At 40.5% G+C, this 21,523-nt stretch overlaps 2 protein-coding genes across 4 annotated transcripts in view; both read left to right on the top strand.

Moving 5' to 3' along the window:
- pcnx1 (pecanex 1) overlaps positions 1–5,909 on the top strand; it is a 37,326-nt gene extending 31,417 nt beyond the window's left edge. For both annotated transcript variants that reach the window (XM_048973834.1, XM_048973833.1), the window contains 8 exons: positions 319–419; positions 1,945–2,095; positions 2,276–2,506; positions 2,814–3,088; positions 3,390–3,574; positions 3,695–4,083; positions 4,438–4,578; positions 4,830–5,909. In XM_048973834.1, coding sequence (XP_048829791.1) covers positions 319–419; positions 1,945–2,095; positions 2,276–2,506; positions 2,814–3,088; positions 3,390–3,574; positions 3,695–4,083; positions 4,438–4,578; positions 4,830–4,970 — 1,614 coding nt within the window. In that variant the 3' untranslated portion in view covers positions 4,971–5,909. The remainder of the gene's footprint in view (positions 1–318; positions 420–1,944; positions 2,096–2,275; positions 2,507–2,813; positions 3,089–3,389; positions 3,575–3,694; positions 4,084–4,437; positions 4,579–4,829) is intronic.
- A 612-nt stretch (positions 5,910–6,521) lies between these two features.
- lgmn (legumain) lies at positions 6,522–17,458 on the top strand. 2 transcript variants are annotated; one of them, XM_048973835.1, is made up of 14 exons: positions 6,522–6,648; positions 8,939–9,094; positions 9,503–9,600; positions 11,176–11,257; positions 12,323–12,405; positions 12,540–12,615; positions 13,018–13,080; positions 13,569–13,635; positions 14,048–14,166; positions 14,602–14,691; positions 14,781–14,990; positions 15,813–15,983; positions 16,158–16,225; positions 16,697–17,458. In XM_048973835.1, exons 2-14 carry the CDS (start codon positions 8,954–8,956, stop codon positions 16,737–16,739), a joined length of 1,311 nt encoding a protein of 436 aa, XP_048829792.1. In that variant the 5' UTR covers positions 6,522–6,648; positions 8,939–8,953; the 3' UTR covers positions 16,740–17,458. The 2 variants fall into 2 exon arrangements, with proteins under 2 accessions (XP_048829792.1, XP_048829793.1); XM_048973836.1 differs by having other exon boundaries at positions 14,048–14,170; positions 14,606–14,691.
- Positions 17,459–21,523: the final 4,065 nt, after the last annotated feature.

The raw sequence follows: 21,523 nt of genomic DNA, 5'->3' as shown, positions 1-21,523 counted from the left end.
AGCATCTGGGGGGCCCTGAGGACTGGATTGAGAAATGCTGCTTTAAAGTTGTGGGTATGTGGAACTAATTTAATTAGTCTTCCGACAAGATTTATAAACTAAGAACGATTTCAACATCTTGTGCATATTCTGGCAGACTGTTCCATAATCTAGGAGCACTGTAGCTAAAACCTTTTGCACCAACAGTTTGTTTATATGTGGAATAACAATGAGACCAGTGTTCTCCCCCAGTGAACAGGGGTGAACTGACCTCATAGTAGTTGCAGTGTTCATTGCTGTTTCTCCATACTACAGCCACCAATCTATCTCTTTCCATAGCCTCTGGACAGCGAGAAAGATTCTGCGCTGGTGACATTGTGCTATGGACTGTGTGTACTGGGACGGAGGGCACTGGGAACTGCTTCGCACCATATGTCCAGGTCAGTCGTGGTTCTACTCATGTCCTTGTCCTAACTCCTTTTTGATGGTCTGGCTATCCATCTAAAAACTGCTTGCTTAGTAAAGAGTAATAGGCTGGCATTGAGTATAGTGTTTTCTAGGCAACGTAGGGCACAAAGTAGAGGAACTCCCTCTAGATAGGATACCAGTCAGCTTATGGTCACACACATGCAGTCATTCAGTTCAGTTCTTTGTTGGTCTCAGTGCACAAGTCTGCACGACTTAAGCTAGCAACACACCCAGCAGCGCAAAGAAACACAAGACCTGTCATATGCGAACAATATGCACAGAATAGCCAGTACGTGCCAAAGTACAAATGTGGTAAATAGTATGTGGCGGACCGGTGCTTGGGGGTTATGTGTGAGGGTGCTTTGGCGCCTGCTGTAGCCTGGTCACCACATTGGGGTAAAAATCACATCCTGTAATTTGGATACGACGCATCACAGAGGATGTTCGCGGGCCTGCGAAGACGATGAGCGTTGTAGGCGTCTTAAAGGGAATGGGCAACCGCATCCACTGCATTTGCTGCAAAGCCCTTTTGTCTGCCAGTGAACAGTTTCCAAACCAGGTGGTGACAGTGCAAGTTAAAATGTTTTCAACAGAGCGATACTAGACATTCAACAGTAGCTGCAGGTTCAAGTTGACTTTCCTTAGTGTGCTTAGGAGGTACAGCATCTGCTGGGCTTTTTAGCCGGTGCTCTGGTGTTGCTGGACCCTGAGAGATCTTCCAGGATGTGGGTCCCCGGTAATTTGAATATGGCACCTTTTGGATGGGAATGGGTTCATTGCATCTTCTCCTGAAGTCAATATTGAGCTCTTTTTAGTTACCAGATTGTTCCTCCAAATGCCACGTCAACAGCCTGCGTACCTCGTCTCTGTGGGCTGACGCCATCTGCGATGAGCCCCACCACTGCCGTCAAACGCAAACTTCGCAGTGGTGTTTGTGAGACAGGCTACAACATAGTTGAAAATGTAGAGGATATAGAGGACAGGGCTGAGTACATGGCTCTGAGCTGCACTGGTGCTGAGTGTGGGGGTGGCTGAATGGGGGTGGGGGTTCAGTCTCACTGTCAGGGGGCGGTTGGTTAAAAAATCATGCACAGACGGGCTGGCTAAGACCCAGATCACAGAGCCGGCTGTAAATTTGTTAGGGCATGATGGTGTTAAATACGGAGCTGTCAATGAACGGCAACCACATCATATGTCTCGGTGTTGGTGAGAGCAGTATGTAGTATAGCTGTGATGACATCACACGCTATGGGCAATTTAAAGATGACAGTTTGCCCGACTGCACACACATGCACACACACACTACATGCCGTAAGTTGTGGTGGGAATTCAGTCCCCAGCCATAAAGGTGTGACGTATCAGTGCTACCCAATGTGACATTATAGTTCCTATCTCTTTGATATTAAAACAGATAAATGTGATTTGTATTGATTTCTGCTTCATTTGTGAGCTAGAGCTTCTTTCTGAGCTCTCGATTTGTCTTTTTGTTTTCTCTAGTAACCTGGAGTCCTTCCTGTATGGACTTCATGCCCTCTTCAAGGGAGATTTTCGCATCTCCTCAGTTCGGGATGAGTGGATCTTCGCTGACATGGAACTTTTGAGGAAAGTCGTTGTCCCAGGAATCCGAATGTCGCTCAAACTCCATCAGGTGAAGCTTTGGCTGCAGAACAGGCCCTGTTGTGCCTCCCTTTTACTTTTTCACATTATGAGTGGGGCCACCATTGTGAAAGATTGTAGCTGCTGCACACAGACACACACCTTTGTTTTTGTCCTTTTGAATTCCTAATTTTTCATATCATACCTTTCTGTCCATGCTGTAATATTTCAGGACCACTTCACATCCCCAGATGAGTATGATGAGCCAGCAGTTCTGTATGAGGCTGTTTCCACCCACCAGCAAAACCTGGTCATTGCCCACGAGGGCGACCCTGCCTGGCGGAGTGCCGTCCTCTCCAACTCCCCTTCCCTCCTTGCCTTGCGCCATGTTCTCGATGAGGGCACGAATGAGTACAAGATTATCATGCTTAACCGCCGTTACCTCAGCTTCCGTGTCATCAAGGTTTGTGTTTATATTACTCAAGTAAAGTAATTGGTATCTAGAAGAATAAATGGGTCACAGGTATAGAGGAGTATTTGACATAAATAAGTCACCAATTTCAAAATTCGGAAATTGTAAATCATGATAAATTAATGTATAGGTCTATATTGCCTGTTAAGGTTATTTGATCACCCGTATAGCCTTTTTAATATTTTGTGTTTTATTATTTTCATATAAATGGTACATTGCAGTGCTGGAATATGGTTGTGAAATTTAAAGCATTGCTTAACGTGGGAATAACTAATCTGCCTTATGATTGTCACTGTAGGTTAACAAAGAGTGTGTGCGTGGGTTATGGGCAGGGCAGCAACAAGAGCTTGTCTTTTTGCGGAATCGGAACCCAGAACGTGGCAGTATCCAGAATGCAAAGCAAGCACTTCGTAACATGATCAACTCGTCTTGTGACCAGCCCATTGGTTACCCAATCTATGTTTCACCGCTCACCACCTCATATTGCAACTCTCACAGTCAGCTTGGCCACATTCTTGGAGGCCCAATCAGCATCGGAAACATTCGCAGTTTCATCGTCAGCACCTGGCACAGGTGTGTGCATAGTTTGGGTGTTTTGCTAGGCCTTGTGGATATAACTGTGTATTTTAGGGTTCGGGGCGTATTGGAAAACATTTACACTACCATGTTAAATACGATTCCTATGACTTAAAAATATGAAGCTTATATTAAAAATATGCACTTAAAATTCCAATATTTTCATTTTGAACCTGTCCAGTTCGACTGCTTGGACTTTTAAAGATATTTTTCCAGTAACGGAAATCGGTTTCTCTCACCATAGTTCCTATGCCATTCAAAGGTCTGTGTATAACGTGACAATTTCTGTCTATCTCAGGCTACGCAAGGGCTGTGGCGCCGGGTGTAACAGCGGTGGGAATATTGAGGATTTGGATGCCAATACAGGCATATCCTGTACGAGTGGAAATGGGACAGGGGTGAGTGACTCCCAGCAGAGTTCTGTCTCTCAGTCTGCTGTGCCCGGGCCTGCAGTCACCCATCCATACCAGCCGCACTCTCTGGGTAAGAAGCGCCACACTCTCGTTGAGTCGATACATGAATATGGTTTAAAGTTCCCTGTAGCTCATATCTTTTCCCGTTCAATTAATAATTAGCCTAAATATACTGTTATTCCACCTGCAGGTACGAGTCAGAGTTCTCAGTCTGTGCAGTCAGGCCTGGTACGTCACTCACCAGCACGGGCCTCTGTGGCGAGCCAGTCGTCATCGTACCGCTACAGTAGCAGTCGCCATTCGTCCCTCCGCACCTCCGCCACTGGCCTGGAGCCGTGCCGTCGCTCATCCACTAGCCAGCTGTCGCTGCGCACGCTGCCCACCTCTCTGCAGCTGCGCTTGGGCCCGGACGTCGCTGGACCCTCAGCCTCCCTTTCTAGCCATAGCATACCGCCGTGCAAGCGGCACACTTTGGTGGGCCTGCTGGGCAGTGATGTGCTCTGCGCCCCCGATCCCACCGGCCACCACCATTTGACACTGTCCACTGTACGCAGGGATGATATCTCGTACAGGGTGCAGGTGAGATGCTCCATGTAGACCAGACATGGTTAATAATCAGGAATCGGGAGGATGTAAATACCTATTTTGTCATGTTTAGATTTTAAATGTTATGCATTCTTGGATTCTGATTTTATTCCCAATAGAAAAGGTCATTGGGAATCTTATGGAACAAAAATCCTACATGTATTTACGTAATTTACCTGAAAGCTGCCTTGTTTGGCAGAGACGACTTCTAAAGAAAACACGATGAAATGCCAGGGGAATTCCCCAGTTTACAGAAATGAAGAAAACGGCCATTACAATTAAAGATTGTAAACTTCCTGCAATGACTTCCTGTGGTGTTTAACAACATCTGTGCTCTCGTTCATTCAGATTGTGGACATTAGTCAGGTTCTGGAGACCATTAACATGTCAAAACGCAAGGAATTACAGTGGCCTGATGAGTCTCTGCGTCTAAAAGCTGGCCGCAGCTGCTGGAGAGACTGGAGTCCCCAGGAGGGCATGGAGGGACATGTGAGTTAATAACTGTAGCGTAATAAATAGTAAAACTTCAAAAAATGTAATTTCCTTTATCTTTTATAAACAAAATTACTCCAGTTAATCTGAAACAGAGGAACTTCTCTAGCATTCACTTTTACTGGAACATGGTGTTGTGCTACAAGCAAAGGGTTTAATTTGACTATTTTTCAGCCCAGTAACCTACAGATCTAATGATTTTTTTATCTTTGTTTTTTTCCCCCTGTCAACATGCCTGTCTGCCTCAGGTGATTCACCGATGGGTGCCTTGTAGCAGAGACCTGAGTAGTCGATCCCATATTGACAAGACCATCCTGCTGGTACAGGTGGAGGACAAGCTGGTACCAATCATAGAGACCGGGGTCATTGAGCTGGGTGCCGAAGTCTAACCTGGCTTAAATAACGAGGGTGTAACTAGATAGCAATTAGCAGGACTCCTGCGAATGCACCCTCCTTTCAGATTTCCAAAGGGTACGGGAAGCAGGGAAAATTGCAAGTAGATGTTACAAATCTGCTCTGCTCTGCGTTGTGCAAATATGCTGCATGATAGACTTTTGTTAAACATGTTCGATTTTATGTTGACCATTGCTGATTTCTATGCATTTCATGATGACAATGACTGACTCACAGAGTTAGTTCTGTAACTATCATGGCAGAAAAACCAAAAAATGGAAAAAAGAAAAAAAAAACTGGGGTTTTCACAGATCACTTGCCAAAAAAATGGTCACAAATCAGCTACAATGTCAGCAAGCTTGTTTTCTTACTTTTTGCCACCCTGTGATTTTCAAGAGGAAACTGGTAGTAGATCAGGTAAATGAATGCAGGTGCTGTCAATTAAAACAGTTTCATTTGCTTTCATTGTCATTCCGATTTTATTTTAAAGTTGCAAAAAACCATTGGGAGAGAATTTGCACTATAATTTTACTTATTGTGTTTTTATTATTTACAGCAATGCACTACAGTTTTGAAGTAACATCTCTATTTATTACGGACAGAATTTAACTCGAATCTGTGGTTTACTGATGCCTTGGGAATGAACACATGCAATCATCGTTTATTAGTCTGCCATTTTTCTGTGTATGGAGTTTTTATTTAACTTAAAGTTTTTATCATATAAGTATATATTAATATACATATAAAATTCATTGTAAAAATTGAATATTTATTACCGTGAACATATTTACATTTTGTTACATTTATTTCATTAACGAGACAAAGGTAAAAATGTATCGAGGATCATCGGTCAGAACAGCAAGCCCAAATTTTGGTGGACTGTTTTCCAATTTAGTTCTTTTATAAGTGGAGAAGAATAAAAGTGTTCTGATTTACTGCTGCTGTCCTGTCTGTTTCGCACAGTCGATTTCTTTGAACAATATTGAGTATGTTTTGGAATCATTTACAGTACATACGTTATCCATAAATCCACAGTCAGGTTGGTCAAGTGGTCTCTGGGTTAAGCTCCGCACGTCTTGAGATCCTGACAACGCCCCTGGAATCATCAAAAAAATCACGAGGAATTAACGTGGCTGACTAAAAGTCACATGGGCAACCTTCGATCGTCAGTGTTCTGCGGCATTTTCACTTGTGACACGTGTTATTGGTGTAACGAGTCTGTACAATTCGCCAGCATCGTCAGCTTTTTTTTGGTGCAAAGAGTTTCGCTCCTTGTTTTGTTCGCACGCTTGAATTACTGTATATACTTTCCCACCATTCTACCGGGTTGTCAAGACTGCGCAAACACTACAAGATGTTTATTTTCGAGTATCTCTTATGGTCGATACAATTGCTGTGTAAATAATTGGGAAAAACGCACATAACAGTTCGACTAGCTCAAGGTTTTCAGTATGCCGCTACAATGAATTGAGGGGGCAGGGGGGCTAACCGTTCAGACTATGATAAACATACAGAGTAATTTCGTACGAAGTGGCTAAATCCACGTGACAGGAGTCACGCGAGGTCCCGCCTTCGGGTTAGTGGATCGGCACTCTGACGTCATGCAGCTCCTCCTGTTATTAAATACGGTCCCGATAATCTGCCCTCACTTCCAAAAAATAAACGCTAAGAAAGGTAAGACTACATTTATTGGTTATATTTCTTGTTGAAACAGATTAGAAATTTTAATATATTATTTTCAAACTCCTACTCAAATATGAATTCGCATAGGAGGCATTTCTTTTGATGTAGCTAGACCTCACTCGATGGAAGGCCGGCGCATGACCGCGGCTGCAAATAGAAATCCGATTTATCGACTGAAAATGGGGGGTGGTCGTAATTATTGACATGAGTATGAATTCCGCATATTTCATATATACAGAATATTATTGTCATATACATACGTGCACTTTTGTTAGGATTTACAGGCGTACACCGCAACGATGCACTGTCTTTTGATCCTAAATCGCATAACATGGGATTTCTTGCAGCGTGTTGACTGTATACACTGATTTTTTTTTTCGTGACTGCAGTGTGTAACTTTGTAAAGCGAGAGGAATATGGATGGAAGACTATTGAAGTATATTCTATGTAATGCGTCACTGTGGACACGGAGCAGAAACATACTCAGTGTATGTATGTTTAGGGTTTTCCCTCTAGATATGTACAGTATTATAACCCCGGAGGAAGAACCGTTGTATCCAGAGTTTAGCTCCATGGCGAATTCTGACGGACATTTTGATTTTTACCACTGACATGGTATTTGAAAAAAGCAACATTTATAGCTTTTTTTTCAACAAAACATTTTGCCACAAACAGACTGGCGATCCCTGATCTTATCGAGGCACCTGTTTTCCGTTTCCGCATTGCACCTTTAAGCAATAAACAATGATGACAGTGTGTTTAACCATGGTAAGATATTACTTACGCTCGTGGTTCATATCCTTAAATAGAGCTAAAGTTTTTGGACTGCTGATCTTTCAGTTTGGTTGCACTGGTAATGTTCCGCAGTACAGCCTCTGGTAACCTAACATCTGAGACGAATTTGCTGCAGGTTTACCCAGGGTTGCCAGCTCTTACGCATCTGGCGTGACTCTCACGCCCACGCAAGAAATCTATATTATCCCGTTATAAACCTAAAACTAGCTACATAAGACGCGGTTGGGGGCAGTTTGCAAACCCTATAGACTATTTATTAAAACTGTTACATACAGGTAAATGCATGTGCAGACTTCTCTCGAATTGAAAATCTGACGCCAGTCAGCTGACCAAAAGCGGCAGCCCTGTTTTGTAATTTTAGTGTAGGTGGTAGGATCATCTAATTTAAATTAAATATAGAATAAAATGCCTTTATTGTCATTGTACAGTGGCAAGTAAAGCAAGTCATGTGTTCAGAGTGCAAGGCCAGGATTTTTTTCTGGAGCAGTAGCTCAGCTGTTGGCAATGCCCCAAGGGCGAGGGATTCGACTCCCATTGTTACTCCGTCTGTGGGGAAGTTTGCATTTTCTCCCCATGTCACATGGCTTTCCTCAGATTACTTCCCGTTTCATGTTTCGAAATTGTCTGTAGTTTGTTTGTTTTCCCTATGATGGACTGGCATCCATTCAAGGGTGTTATGATTGGAAGACATGGATGTAACATGCTAGTTTCCAAAGTGCTGCCTTATGATTACATGTTATATTGACAGTTAATTTCAGGAAATAACTTAATTGTTGTTATAAACAACAATAGTTGTTTTAGTGTTTAGCTCAACGCTTTTGACAGATTTTTACAAATCGATGTTTTAGCAGCAGGGCGGCATGGTGGTGCGGTGGTTAGCACTGTTGCCTCACACCTCTGGGACCCGGGTTCGTGTCTCCACATGTCCACCTCATGTCATTGGGGGGGTTTCCTCTGGGTACTCCAGTCCCCCCTCCCCCCCCAACTTGCCCATAGGTGCGTCTGTGTGAGTGTGGCCTGTAATGGATTGGTGCCCCATCCTGGGTTGTTCCCTGCCTTCCACCTGTGGCCTCTGGAACAGGCTCCAGACCCCCCATGACCCTGCATAGGATAAGCGATAAGATGGATTTTTCAGAAGCAATTCAAGTCAAAAGACCTCAAGATAAACTTGGCTGTAACTGAAACCCACGTAGTAGGTGTTTCAGTATCCGTAGCCTCTATGCTACCAACCGTCACATGACATTTATTTAGCAGAAGCTATTTTCCAAAGCGATGTTTAAGTGAGAGGAGGGTCAGCCAGTGCCTGGAGCAGTTGGGGTTAAGGGATTTGCTCAAAGGCCCAATGGTGAAATTCCTCTGCCAGCCACAGGATTTGAACCAACGACCTTCTGCTTATGAGTCCTAACCCCCCAGAACCTGTTATTAGTCACCTGATTTAATATCATTCATGAAAATTCCAATGGATTCTTTTTTCTTCTTCTCTTAGGAGCTAACTTGAAACATGCTGGCACCTGCTGCAGCTGTCCTGGGCTTTGCCCTGGCACTAACTGTGAACGTGGGCTCGGCACAACAGTCTCACGATGGGAAGAACTGGGTCTTAATTGTGGCAGGCTCCAACGGCTGGTACAACTACAGACATCAGGTGAGAAGGCTCTTGGTCAAGCTCCTGCTTTCCAAAGATGTGATCCGACTGGCCAGTTTTTGAGACCATAGTAAATGCTTAATGAGTGGCACAGTTGCTCAGTGAGTAGAACAGTTGCCTCACACCTCCAGGGGGATTGAATTGCGCCTCTGCTCTGTGTGTATGGCGTTTGTATGTTTTCCCTGCTGCATGGCTACCCTTCCATAGTCCAGAAACATGCAGTTAAGCTCATTCATCTTTGCTGCATTGCACTGTAGGACACACACATAGAAAATGGGCAGTTTAGTGGCCAGTTCACCTAACCACATTTTTTTTAGCTATGGGAGAAATGACAATTTAATATTGAAAGTTCTTTTTGAGGGTTTTGATGAATAGCATATTAACTTGCCTCTGTGTGTTTATGTACAGGCAGATGTGTGCCATGCATATCAAATTGTCCATAAGAATGGCATTCCAGATGAGCAGATTGTCGTAATGATGTATGATGACCTAGCACAGAATGAAGCGTGAGTACTTTATCAAACATACTGTGTCATACTTACTAATTTATAAAATTTCTACAAGAGGAGGAAACAATGTAACAGTTGCATTCCTGTGAGTGAGGTGTACTGAAAGGCTGAAGTTGTTGTATAAATAGACATGGTAACACTTTACTTGACGGGGCACAAAAATTTAGTAACTCAGTTACTACTGAAGTATGAATTATGAACAATTCATGAACAAATACAGTTGCTATTAAAAAGGTAAGATGGGTCAGTTCATTGATGAACAAACATTAGATCAGTATGTCACTTGTGTTACACATGACTTGTTCCTTCAGTTCACAAAGGTTTACGGAATTAACAGCTATAATAACATACAGTAACTGCTTGAGATAAAACGTCATGATTTGTTAATGATGAATTAACATGAGATCAGTATGTAACTAAGACTTAGTTTGTAGTTAATTAATACAGAAGTAATAGCATAATGCTGTATTATTTGTAACCTGTCACGTAGTGTTACTATAAAAATGAGTTGACTGTTTAAAAAAAAGACTTAGAAATTTATTCATAGCAAAGACATTTCTTATATTGTGCACCAATGCAATTAATGGGTAAAAAGACACATGTTCTAAGGGTACTAAGGGTGCACATATCAGTAACAATGCAGAAGTAGCCAATATTTAATACATACTAAACCCGTCACAAAGTACCAAATGCCTCTGCTATATTTAAAATGTTTTAAGTAGGCAAAACTAGTTAACTTGTTTTTCACAGTATCACCCGACACTTTACGTTTACTTCCTTAAATCCAGTGACAGGGATTAATGACAGATTCGCAGGCATGTCACCTCATGAAGATGAAGTGATATGCCGCTTTAGTCCTCATATAAAGACAAAGATCTTTCTGAGTGTTGTTATTGCTAGATTCAGCTATATATAGCTGTTATGAAATGTAGTTTAGACCACATGGAAAAACTGCTGTGGTAAAAAATGAAGTCAATGTTACTATAATTCTAAAAAGCATTTAACTGCACGATCAGTAAAGATGCTTGCACAGTTTCTGCCTGGTGTATCTGTTTTTTCCCCATGTACTTTTGATAGCAGTTGAAGACAATGACGTCTTTTGAACTAGCCATGGAAGCAGATTGAGCAGGCTCATACAATATCGAAACTTCAAACTTAACTTCAAACTTATCTTAAACTATCGACAAATCTAGATATTAAAATGGCCTATGAAATTAAATGCATAATTTTTAAATCTAATGGGGAATCCCCACAATTTTCCAAGTATACAATTTTATACTTATTATTTGTCATTTTAATATTTTAATGCTCTGCTGAGATCCACATTGTTTAAACTGATTTAAAACTGGGTTTTGTGGAGAGGTGGTTGTGGGTTCAAACCCCTGCATGTGGTGTTAGATCCTAGTCAGGAAATTCTGAATAGGCACCAGCTTTACTATTGATAAACACTCAGGTGTTCGGATGGATGTTTCAAATTTATACTGTTGGCTAACACACCCTGGTTTCAAAAAATCAATATTAATTCTTATATTTGAGGATTTTGTTTTGATAGTTTTGATACTGCATTTACAGAAACCCAACCCCTGGAGTGGTGATCAACAGACCCAATGGGACTGATGTGTACGGAGGAGTTCCAAAGGACTACATTGGCGAGGTGAGCGCCTGACTAACTTGTCCGCTGTGGATTCTTTAAATGTTTTTATATATTACCTCTCTCTCTCACTCACACATGTTGTGTGGCTGTACATCCAGCCCCTGCACCTCGATTTCAAATCCAGGCCTTGTTTTCAGTTCTCCCAGGTAGCTAGTTCAATAATAATTTACTGATTCTGATTGGTCAGAGGCTTCACACCTGGCTCACAGGTAAAGGAACTAGTGTTTGGTATCTGAATTATTTCCTTGAAAACTTCAGCACAGCTATTCAATTTCCGAATTCCTTTTTTTGATTTACTACACTTTAAAAAAAGAGGTGACCAAAATCAGAGAAGAAATCTTTCAGGCCTGCTGTATTTCCCTCATCACCACTCTCACCTCTATCTTGTACCACATGCCAGGAATTTCCAGTGAAATTACTCATACAAAGCACAGAGTGATATTTCGATTGCATGGTTTATATGTGTTTCCATTTTGAATCTGCGGTGCACAAAATTGTATCACATAAGATATGTTTAGAATGCTGTTTCCACCAAATCATTTGTCTGATTTGTTTCGTAAATTGAGGCGGGTGTACAGAGACTTCGGTTGGTTTCAAATGCCGAGTGTTTCTTTTACGAATCGCTCTTGCCATGGAGATGGTCAGACCTTGTTTGGTGTATGAGCACCAATCACTTTCATGTCTAGCAGAAACTTCTGTTGTTTTGTTGTGTGTGATATGTGTGTGATGGGGGACTCGTAGTTCCATTCAGCTGATGTCAGGCGACCATTTAAGGGCCTGGTAAAGAACATCTGGGGTTCCGGGGTTCCCCGAGAACCGGGTAACGAAACACAGCAGTAGATATTAGAAAATGTTTTTGCTATAAATCAAAAGAAACAGCACCATAGAGGAGGCCAAGTTCTGAGAGTTAAATGTAGCGGTTAAGTGATGAATTTTTTTTCACATTCCTGCTAGGTATGGATCACACGAAAGCTTCTGCAGAGATGATAATGGGCTGTTAAAAATCCCTTGTGTTTCATATTCAGTGTTACTCATGTACTTGTAATGTGTCTGGCATTTCTGAAGGCGGTGACCCCAGCCAATTTCCTGGCTGTGCTTACGGGAGATGCAGCAAAAGTTACCGGAGGCTCTGGGAAGGTTCTGAAAAGGCAAGTTCCGCAAAGAAGCACTATCTGAGCAGCGATCTTCACTGGATGACTACCAAAGGGCTCCGTTTTTTACCGAATGTGTAACATGCTTTGTTAGAGAAATAAGTCATATAAGTTCTTGGTTCTTTTCACAGTGGTCCGAATGATCATGTGTTTGTGTACTTTACTGACCACGGAGCACCCGGCCTTCTAGCCTTTCCCAGCGATGATGTAAGCAGGCTTCACTTCTCCATTACCAGAAATCAATGTGACATCTACAACTAGAGAGAAGCTTTGATTTGTGTGTTATTTCGTATTGTCTCATTCCTAGCATAGTCTTTGGAATTAAGACCCTTTACTGTTATAAAATGTACACTGAAGTAATTTTAATAAAATTGTCTGGGTTCATTGTTGTATTAAATTTGAAAGTTTGCCTACAAAAATTAAACTTTAGTTGAGAAGGTGTTAATATGTATAAAATGTGGGTCAGCGGAAGAATTGTCTCATGATGTGTGTCACATGTTGTCTTGTGACTGGTTGTGTTGTTTCAGTTTCGTTTGCGTTTAATGGTCTTTGTACTTGAAGTGAAAGTGTGAGCGTCTTCACTTGTTTGTCTTCTGTACGATCTTATAGCTCCATGTCGGTGACCTCATGAGTGCCATCAATTACATGCATGAGAACAAGAAGTACAAAAAGGTATTTTTTTCTTAATTGCCGTATTTGTGGTGTATAACTTGGCAACGTAAAAAGACCATTTCCCATTGATAATTTCCACTTTTTAAAAGATATAGTTTGAAGCATATCTGTGATTGGTATAATGCAGGGGTCACCAACCTTTTTGAAACTGAGAGGTACTGAGCCTTATGAAGGGCTACCAGTTTGAAACACTCTCCTAAACTTATCTAAACTTCATGTGTAATAAACATGTTTGAAATGCTTTTTTTAGTCATTTTCAAATCTATATAAATGCAAATGTGATTAAAGATAAAAGAAACAGGATAAAATTAAATTTTAGACGCTGCTCTCTGGTGAGTCATGCTATTTTTAGATCAGGTCCACGGGCGACTCCTGTTGGTGACCCCTGGTATGATGCCTATGAGCATGCTGGAAATATTACTAGTTTAGTATTGTTATTTACTATTATTGTCATTGTTGTTGATTGTTAATTATTTTATTTTAACTAGATGGTGTTCTACATTGAGGCCTGTGAGTCTGGGTCTATGATGAATCACCTGCCCACAGACATTGAAGGTGAATTTTTTTTTCCCATAGATGGTATTTAGTCCTGCATTTACCATTAATTGATCAGTTGGCAAATGGAGGACTGAGATGCCTGGAGAGATCTCGTTAGCGGCCTATGCCCCAATAGTTGCCACAGGCAATGATGACGATGATGTGTTGCCACACTGTCTTTGACCGGATCAGCATTCAGACAGGCTGCTTTGGCCTGAGTTGCGGTTGCACGTGTTAAAAACGCTGACTGTCTGAAGAATGTTGTAAGTCTCCGCTCATAGCTGTACCGATATCTGCGCCGTTGCTAATTTGACGTCTCTCCTACAGAGGTCTGCTCTGCAGGCTACGTCAAGTCATGAACCAGATTCAGTAGAGGGAGGAGTTTCTTGAGGAGAGAATGCTTAATTACCTTTTTTTTTTTTTCTTCCAGTTTATGCCACGACAGCTGCCAACCCCCATGAATCTTCCTACGCCTGCTACTATGATGAGAAGAGAGATACCTACTTGGGAGACTGGTACAGTGTGAACTGGATGGAGGATTCTGATGTGGCAAGTGGTCTCGGTTCACTTTGACAGTCCATGCTGATGTGTATCCTCTAATGCTTAACCGGTCTGATGATTGTTTAAACCAGGACAAACCGGTTTCTTCCATCAGCATAAATAGATTTAATCAATTTCTTTAACTCCAGGCCAAAGCTAGTCATGTTTACGATATATTTTACGATATGTTAAGGCTGAGGTGTCTGCATGGTGTAGTTTATATAAAATGTTTGTATAAATAAAAGTAATAAAAACAGTAATGTATATGTTGATATAATCCCAAAAATATCCCCAAAAAGATAGTATAACTTTTAAAAACCAGATATTTTTATCCACTTCAAAAATTGTTTTGCGTAAATGTTGGAGCAGTGATATGTTGTGTAAGCCTATGTAGAGAACGGCAACATTAATATATTCTTCAACTTTTTTTTCCCCACCTTGCAGGAAGACCTGTCCAAAGAGACACTACAGAAGCAGTTTAAGATCGTAAAGGGCCACACTAACACCAGTCATGTCATGCAGTATGGAAATAAAGTGAGCAGCCTTCAACAATATATCATGCTACTCTGAACCACGTGCACGGGTTTACTAATCACTATGATCTGCCTTCTGTCTGCCCACAGACTCTAAGCCATATGAAGGTGGTGGAATTTCAGGGTAACCCCCAAGCCGGCGTTCAGCCTGCCACCCCTGTTACTCTGACGCCTGTGACTGAACCTGACCTGACTCCAAGCCCAGATGTTCCTCTAGCCATTCTGAAGAGGAAACTAATGGCTTCCAATGACATAGTATTAGCCAGGAAGTACATTAGGGAAATCAATGCACACCTAAAGGTAAGATGTCTGACTTTAAAAACAAACAAAAAAAGCTACATTTTTGAGCTGCTTTGGCTTTTGTTTGCCATTCGAGATGTTGCAGTGCACACAGTGTTTTATCATTTAAATCCTGGGGAAATGTTTAACCATATACACAACAGCGTATCCTGTTATTTAATAACATTGGTTTTGGTTTTCATTACCTAAATGGTTACAGTTTTTGGTTAATGGTTGTTTGACGATTTTTGAAAAATACTTTTGTATTTTTGTTGTGTGTGCTGAAAAAGTGTGTGTGCGTATGATATATATATATATATATATATATATATATATATATATATATATATATATATATATATATATATATATATATATAGATAGATAGATAGATAGATAGATAGATTATTTATTCTTACTATGATCACTGGCAGTAGGTATAAAATATATTAGAAATACGACAATACTTGGAAAAAAAACCACAATGTACATTGTTATTGACTGTGAAGGGATAGGGAGAATTAGGATTATGGAGACAAGTTTAGGGTGACCAGGGCCCCACCCTGGAGCCAAGGCTGTGGGGTTGGGGCTCGCAGGGGAGTGCGTGGTGCCCGGGAGGCAGCTGGGGAGAGGGAGGTCTGGGCAGGCCTGCTCAGACTGCTGACCCTGCAACCCAGCCCTGCATAAGCGACAGAAGACGGATGGATGTTGTTTCTGTGCCCCCCAACAGGGGGCCAGGCGACCGCGTGGTTTGAGTGGTGATAAACACTGCTGTCGTGTTTGAAAATGTATAGTGAAATGTCAGGCTGTCGTGTGAAATATCGTACAAACTGATCATTCTAGGTAAGAGACTTGCTTAGGAACACCATGCAGGAGGTGGTGAACAAGGTGACGCGTGACCCACAGAAGTCTCAAGACATCCTTAATGACAAGCAAGATCTCACTCAGTTCCAGTGTTACCAAAAAGCAGTCGAACACTACAAGGCCCGTTGTTTCAACTGGCACAAATCTGAGGTACGCTTCTTTCATTGCTCTCTCTTCTAATGACTGTACCCTTGCCAGTCTTAATGGTATTAATGGCATTTATAGCTCCTATATTAATGGTTGTTTTGTATACTGTGCATTTATAATAGTTATAAACACACTCTTGGAGAAATAAAATACACTGCTCTAATGTGTTTATTTCAGTATGAATATGCCCTGAGACAACTCTATGCTTTAGTGAATCTGTGCGAGAGCAGATACCCGCATGAAAGGTAACTTCTTTATTTTCCATTGCATTTTGTATTTAGTATGGGGGCACATGGGAAGTAGGAGCATGTACCGGGCAGCACGGCGCAGGCAGATGTGCATGCCCCGGGCAGCACGGCGCAGGCAGATGTGCATGCCCCGGGCAGCACGGCGCAGGCAGATGTGCATGCCCCGGGCAGCACGGCGCAGGCAGATGTGCATGTCCTAGCTAAGATTCCATATAGGGTTACGCACTACAGGCCATTTAGAGATACCATTTAGCTTAACTGTGCTTCTTTGGACCATGGAAGGAAACCAGAGTACCCATGTGACATGAGGAAAACATGCAAACTCAACACACACAAAAGTTCAGGCAAGAATAAATAAAAAAAAAAGACCCAGCCCTGGAGGTGTGAAACAGCAGTGCTTCTCATTGACTCGCCATGCTGTCATTACTTTGTTGCTATATGCATTTAAATTGTCCTTTTGTCTTTCAGGATTCTGCAAGCCATGAATGATGTGTGCAGTTTCGGAGTGTAAACAGCCTTGATTTTAAAAAAAGAGAAAGAAAGAATCCCGGTTCTTGATCTGCCGTGCCTCCAAAAAGCTTATGGAAAAACCTGCACTTTGCACAAATTTTTTTTATTAGTGATGCACCTTATTGCATTCCAATCATTATAAATGGTGGTATTACTGACATTTTAAAGGTCCATTTTATATTAAGTGGACTGGTTTAATCAGAAGATGTCATTTGAAACAAACACTCAATCTAATTCTAAGACAAACCATGGCTGTAGGATGATCTGTGTTCCTCTACGGCAATGAGGGCTGCTGGGCCTTTAAAAACCCCTCTCAATATTCGAGAAACATGACTAAGGGTAGTGTGAACCGAGTTCACCTTTTTTGACATTTTTCCATCTTCGTGTCAGTTGTTATACTTTATAGATAATAGCTGCAAAATGTGTAATTAATTGCTTATTGAGAGTAAGTACATGTGTGAAACACACAAGTTCATAAAAAATACTGTTTACCACCCCTTTAGTGTAATAACCACTAGACCTCTTACTGTGTAACAGTACTGCTGTCATTGATATTCTTCTGCTAAGGAATGTGGAAATGCTTTTAAGAATGAGTTTCATTTTTTTATAGGTGGTGTCATAAATTACTGTAGTAATGGTAATCGAGGCAAGATAATTTTAAAAACAAATGATTGAAAGATGTCTTCAGAATGTGTGTGAATAAATGTATATTAAGCCAAATATTTTTCTTCTGAGTATTATGTTAATCAAGTTTTATTTAGGCTTTAAAAATGTAAATTGTGGTGAGCATGATTCAGTGAGATGGTAAGCCTGGGGTGGGGGGGGAGTCACAGTGCTGGGTCAGCTAGCATGTGTAACCACTGCAGCTGGCAGTCAAACGATTGAGAAAGAATGTTACCATTATTTAATGTTCTATTTAGTATTTAGTAAAGCCTTGAATTGACTGATGGGTAAATCTATACGACTTCTTATGCCGGTTGACGGGGAACTGTAGCAGGTGGCATAGGATGGCATAGCAGGGGGTGCAAGGTGATTGTGGGGTTGTGCACATACACCCCATTAATAATACCAAAAGAACGCAAATAATCATAATTCTGCAAAATTAGTTAGCAGAGTGTAAAGTCACCATACAGAATTCATTTGATGGACAAAGACTGCACAGGATAAAATATGTTCTTTTTCGGTTTCAAATCAAATGCTAATTTATTAGCTGCTGCAATAGAGTAGTGTTTCCCAGACAAGCTCAGCGGGAACAAAAACGAGGACCGTTTCCGAGTCCCCGAGGACCAGATTGTGAAACGTTGCATTAGAGGGTCATATTTAAAAGCCCAACAGGAATCACGTAGTCAGACAAAATCAATGTACTAGTGAAAATTATTTCTCTCCACATTACATCAGATTCTAAACATACAATATACTAAATTAAGACTACAAAAGTATAAATCATGCTAAATCAAATGACTAGTAGGAACCCTTTTAACAATTTATCAAAAAGTAATACTGAGATGCAAAAAATATTTGTAAGGATAACTTTGCAAAGATGTAGCAGAAACTATTGTGTTCTGATGATATTACGTAAATGGAACTTTTGGCTTTGATCTGATGCAGCACCTCAGCCAGGTAGCACAATCCTTCACTGTAAAATGTAGGGGTAGCAACATTTTGTGGAGACGCTTTTCAGCAGCAGGGCTTGGCAATCTAGTCAGGACTGATGCAGAATGAATGCTGCATAATACAGATAAATTCTGGAGGAAAACTTGCTGCCCTCTGCTAGAAAGGTTGAACTGAGAATGATGTTTGTCTTTCAGCAAGACAATGAGTCAAAGCACGCTGCCAGAGCAACCAAGCAGTGGCTTATAATGAGGAAAATTAGTCCTTGAGTGGCCCAGTAACTGACATTAACTCCATGCTACATCTATGACTTAAAAATTTGCTGTCCACCGCTGCTCTCCAAATTGCCTGGCACAGCTTGAGCAATTTTGCAAGAAGGAACAGGCAATCTTTAAGAAAGTCCACTGAGAGTTATCCAAAAGGCTGGCCTGTAATAGCTGTGAGAGGTGGTTCGGTTAAGTACTGAACAGGGGCATGAATACTTGTAAGAAGTGTTAACATGTTTACTTTTCGTTTTTTTTTTTTTTATTTAAAGATGGACTTTCACGCTGTGATAGGGGATTCAAATGTTCTCCAACTTGGAATTAAAAGATTTTAAAAAATGCAGGAGCCCCTCAAACGTCCTATTACGTGATGTCGTAAAGCAATACATACGAGCGGTCAGTGTCGCAAAAGGGAAGCAGATCGGGTGGCGACAGTAGCGTCTGGCTGCAGGTGTCACTGTCGGGCACCTTCAGGTTCACAAATGCATAGAACAATTCGCCAATCTCTGGACCTCGCATGCGCAAAAGAGAATAACATAAAACAATAAAATGATCATGCAACGATATTGTTTCAGTACTATTTCAATCCTGATATAAATGTTTTTCATATATCCAGAATGAATAACGCAATAGATAATGTGATATATGTCTCCAAAACATTATACCACTGAGAATGTTATAACTACATTAATATACACAATGCTTCAGAGTTTAAAAGTGATCAATAAATATCTAGGCAAGACTTCTAAGAAGTAAATGTAGATAATTGCTATCAATAAAATGGTATTTGTGTGAATTTTTACACACATGCAACAACTTTAAACAGTAAAAACAAAAATTAAATTAATATTTTTAACGTTTAGATTTAGAATAGATTGACAGTTATGAAACATACATCGTACACAAATAGATGTGCGGGACATTTTTTGTCAAACACGTTAAACAGATTACACTTAAAAGCGATTAGGTACATGTTTCGTTTTTTGCGCATGCCTCAACCCAACCGGAAGAGGTCTGAGAGTGACGCAGAGAGTCTGCAGCCGTTTATTATTGGGACGCTTTCTGCAAAAGAGGTGGTGACAAGGCGAAAGGAGAATTAGATCTTTGGGTTAAGAGAACAGTCACTATACCAAAAGCCATTTCATACGGCGGACGGTTTGTTCTTAATATTTTGTCGGAAAACGTTTGGTCTTTGTCATCAGAATATGTCATTTCTAATAAATCTAGAGATGTCTCTTATAAATTGCTACATAGCTGTTACCCAACCAATCTTTATTTACAGAAGTTGAAGAAAGATATTGAGACAAACTGCTATTTTTGTAATGTCCATGTTGAAACAGCTTTACGTCTGTTCTGGAATTGCCCTTTTGTTCATGATTTGGAAAGACGTGTATCTCATTTTGTATGCCGATGTATATGTAAAAAAAAATCTCTTTCATGAAAGGATATGCTGTTTGGATTTTATAATATCTGTCATTCTGACCAGAAAGAATACTATCTTATAAATCTTCTAATCATTTTGGCAAAATTTCACATACATAAAAGCAAATATAGCATCAGAACACCTATGTTTATTATTTTTTAAAATAAATTAACAGTACCTCCAAACTATTTACTATTATAATAATTACAAAAGCCATAAAGACCATCAATATTTGTAAAGAATTATTGCTTTTGCAACTTTTGTAGCATCATTATTCATTGTTTCTTTTGTTCTTTTTTTCTCTATGCTCTAACCTTGTGTGCTGATCCTATGTGCTGTAACACATACCTGAAGTACTAATAAAGTATAAAAAGGCAAGGCGGAAAGACGCCCAAACCACACCTCGCCTCTCTGACGAACTCTAAAAACTGAACATTTCAGAAACATCCAGGCCTTAATGGAGCTGTTCATTGTTTTCAAATGTTTACTAGCGCTGTCAATAGATAAAAAAATAATTAGTAAGTCACATGATTTTCTATAATTAATCGGGATTTATCTCCCTTAATGCTTGTTTCAGGTTGTACAATGCATATGAACGTATATCAAGTTCTATTTAATAACTTTAACACAAATTTCCTTTTACTTAGAATTAATGTACTTCAGTTACGGGTCAGGTTAGATTTGTTTCCGATAATAAGCTTGAGATTTAGCTTATTAACGACAGGTTTCTCATCTTTAGCCAAGGTGACAGTTCTTGAATATTTGGTATGAACCACTCACACGCGACAAAGTAAATTCTAATGCATCATGTGGCCTAAAGTTAGGGTAATTCCACGTCGTTTGCATTGTCAGTTTAAACTAACATAATGTTTTTGTTAAATAATTTCCTGCTTCATGTATAGAATATAAATCATGGGACGCAGAAGTAGGTAATTTTGGGAGCATCGTTAAAGAATGCAGTAATGAACGACCACGGAAAAATACAGACAAATAATTTAACGTAATGCAAAACGACAAAAATGTATTAATAAAATTATGCATTATATCTTTTTAAACAAAAGGTGAGGACATGATTATATGCCCCCACTCCTCCCTCGGTTAAATGCACGGTCGCTTAACCCAAGACTAAGATAATAGCACATATGTTTAACAAACATAACGTATTAAACTTTTTAACAAACATCAAATAATACTCATAAATATCGATGGCGTGCAAAACTGGGAGTATGTGGAGGTCGTGCTAAAGTCCACGAATATTACAGTAGGCTGTCAAAAACGTTGGTTGTGCAGGTGCTGAACATTATCTTCATTTAGAATCCGAATTGCCAGTGGTAAGAAATTCTTCATGTCACCAGTAGCGTTTCACCGAAATACAGCACAGAGAAAGGCCATTGCTGGGGTGACTGGGATCCCTAGGTGAGTACTACAAGATAAAATAAAAGTAAAATTGACTGATATCACGGGACGTGGTGGTAAGTGACGCAGCCA

The sequence above is a fragment of the Brienomyrus brachyistius genome, chromosome 14, assembly GCF_023856365.1.
Source record: "Brienomyrus brachyistius isolate T26 chromosome 14, BBRACH_0.4, whole genome shotgun sequence".
NCBI classification, from domain to species: Eukaryota; Metazoa; Chordata; class Actinopteri; order Osteoglossiformes; family Mormyridae; genus Brienomyrus; species Brienomyrus brachyistius.
This window is presented reverse-complemented; position numbering and strand designations above follow the sequence as displayed.

Coding starts and splice junctions, on each gene's coding strand:
- lgmn (XM_048973835.1), top strand. CDS start 8,954: ATGCTGGCACCTGCTGCAGCTGTCCTGGGCTTTGCCCTGGCACTAACT. Junction 13,636..14,047: donor CCTGCCCACAGACATTGAAG/GTGAATTTTTTT, acceptor TTTTTCTTCCAG/TTTATGCCACGACAGCTGCC. Junction 14,167..14,601: donor GGATGGAGGATTCTGATGTG/GCAAGTGGTCTC, acceptor CCCACCTTGCAG/GAAGACCTGTCCAAAGAGAC.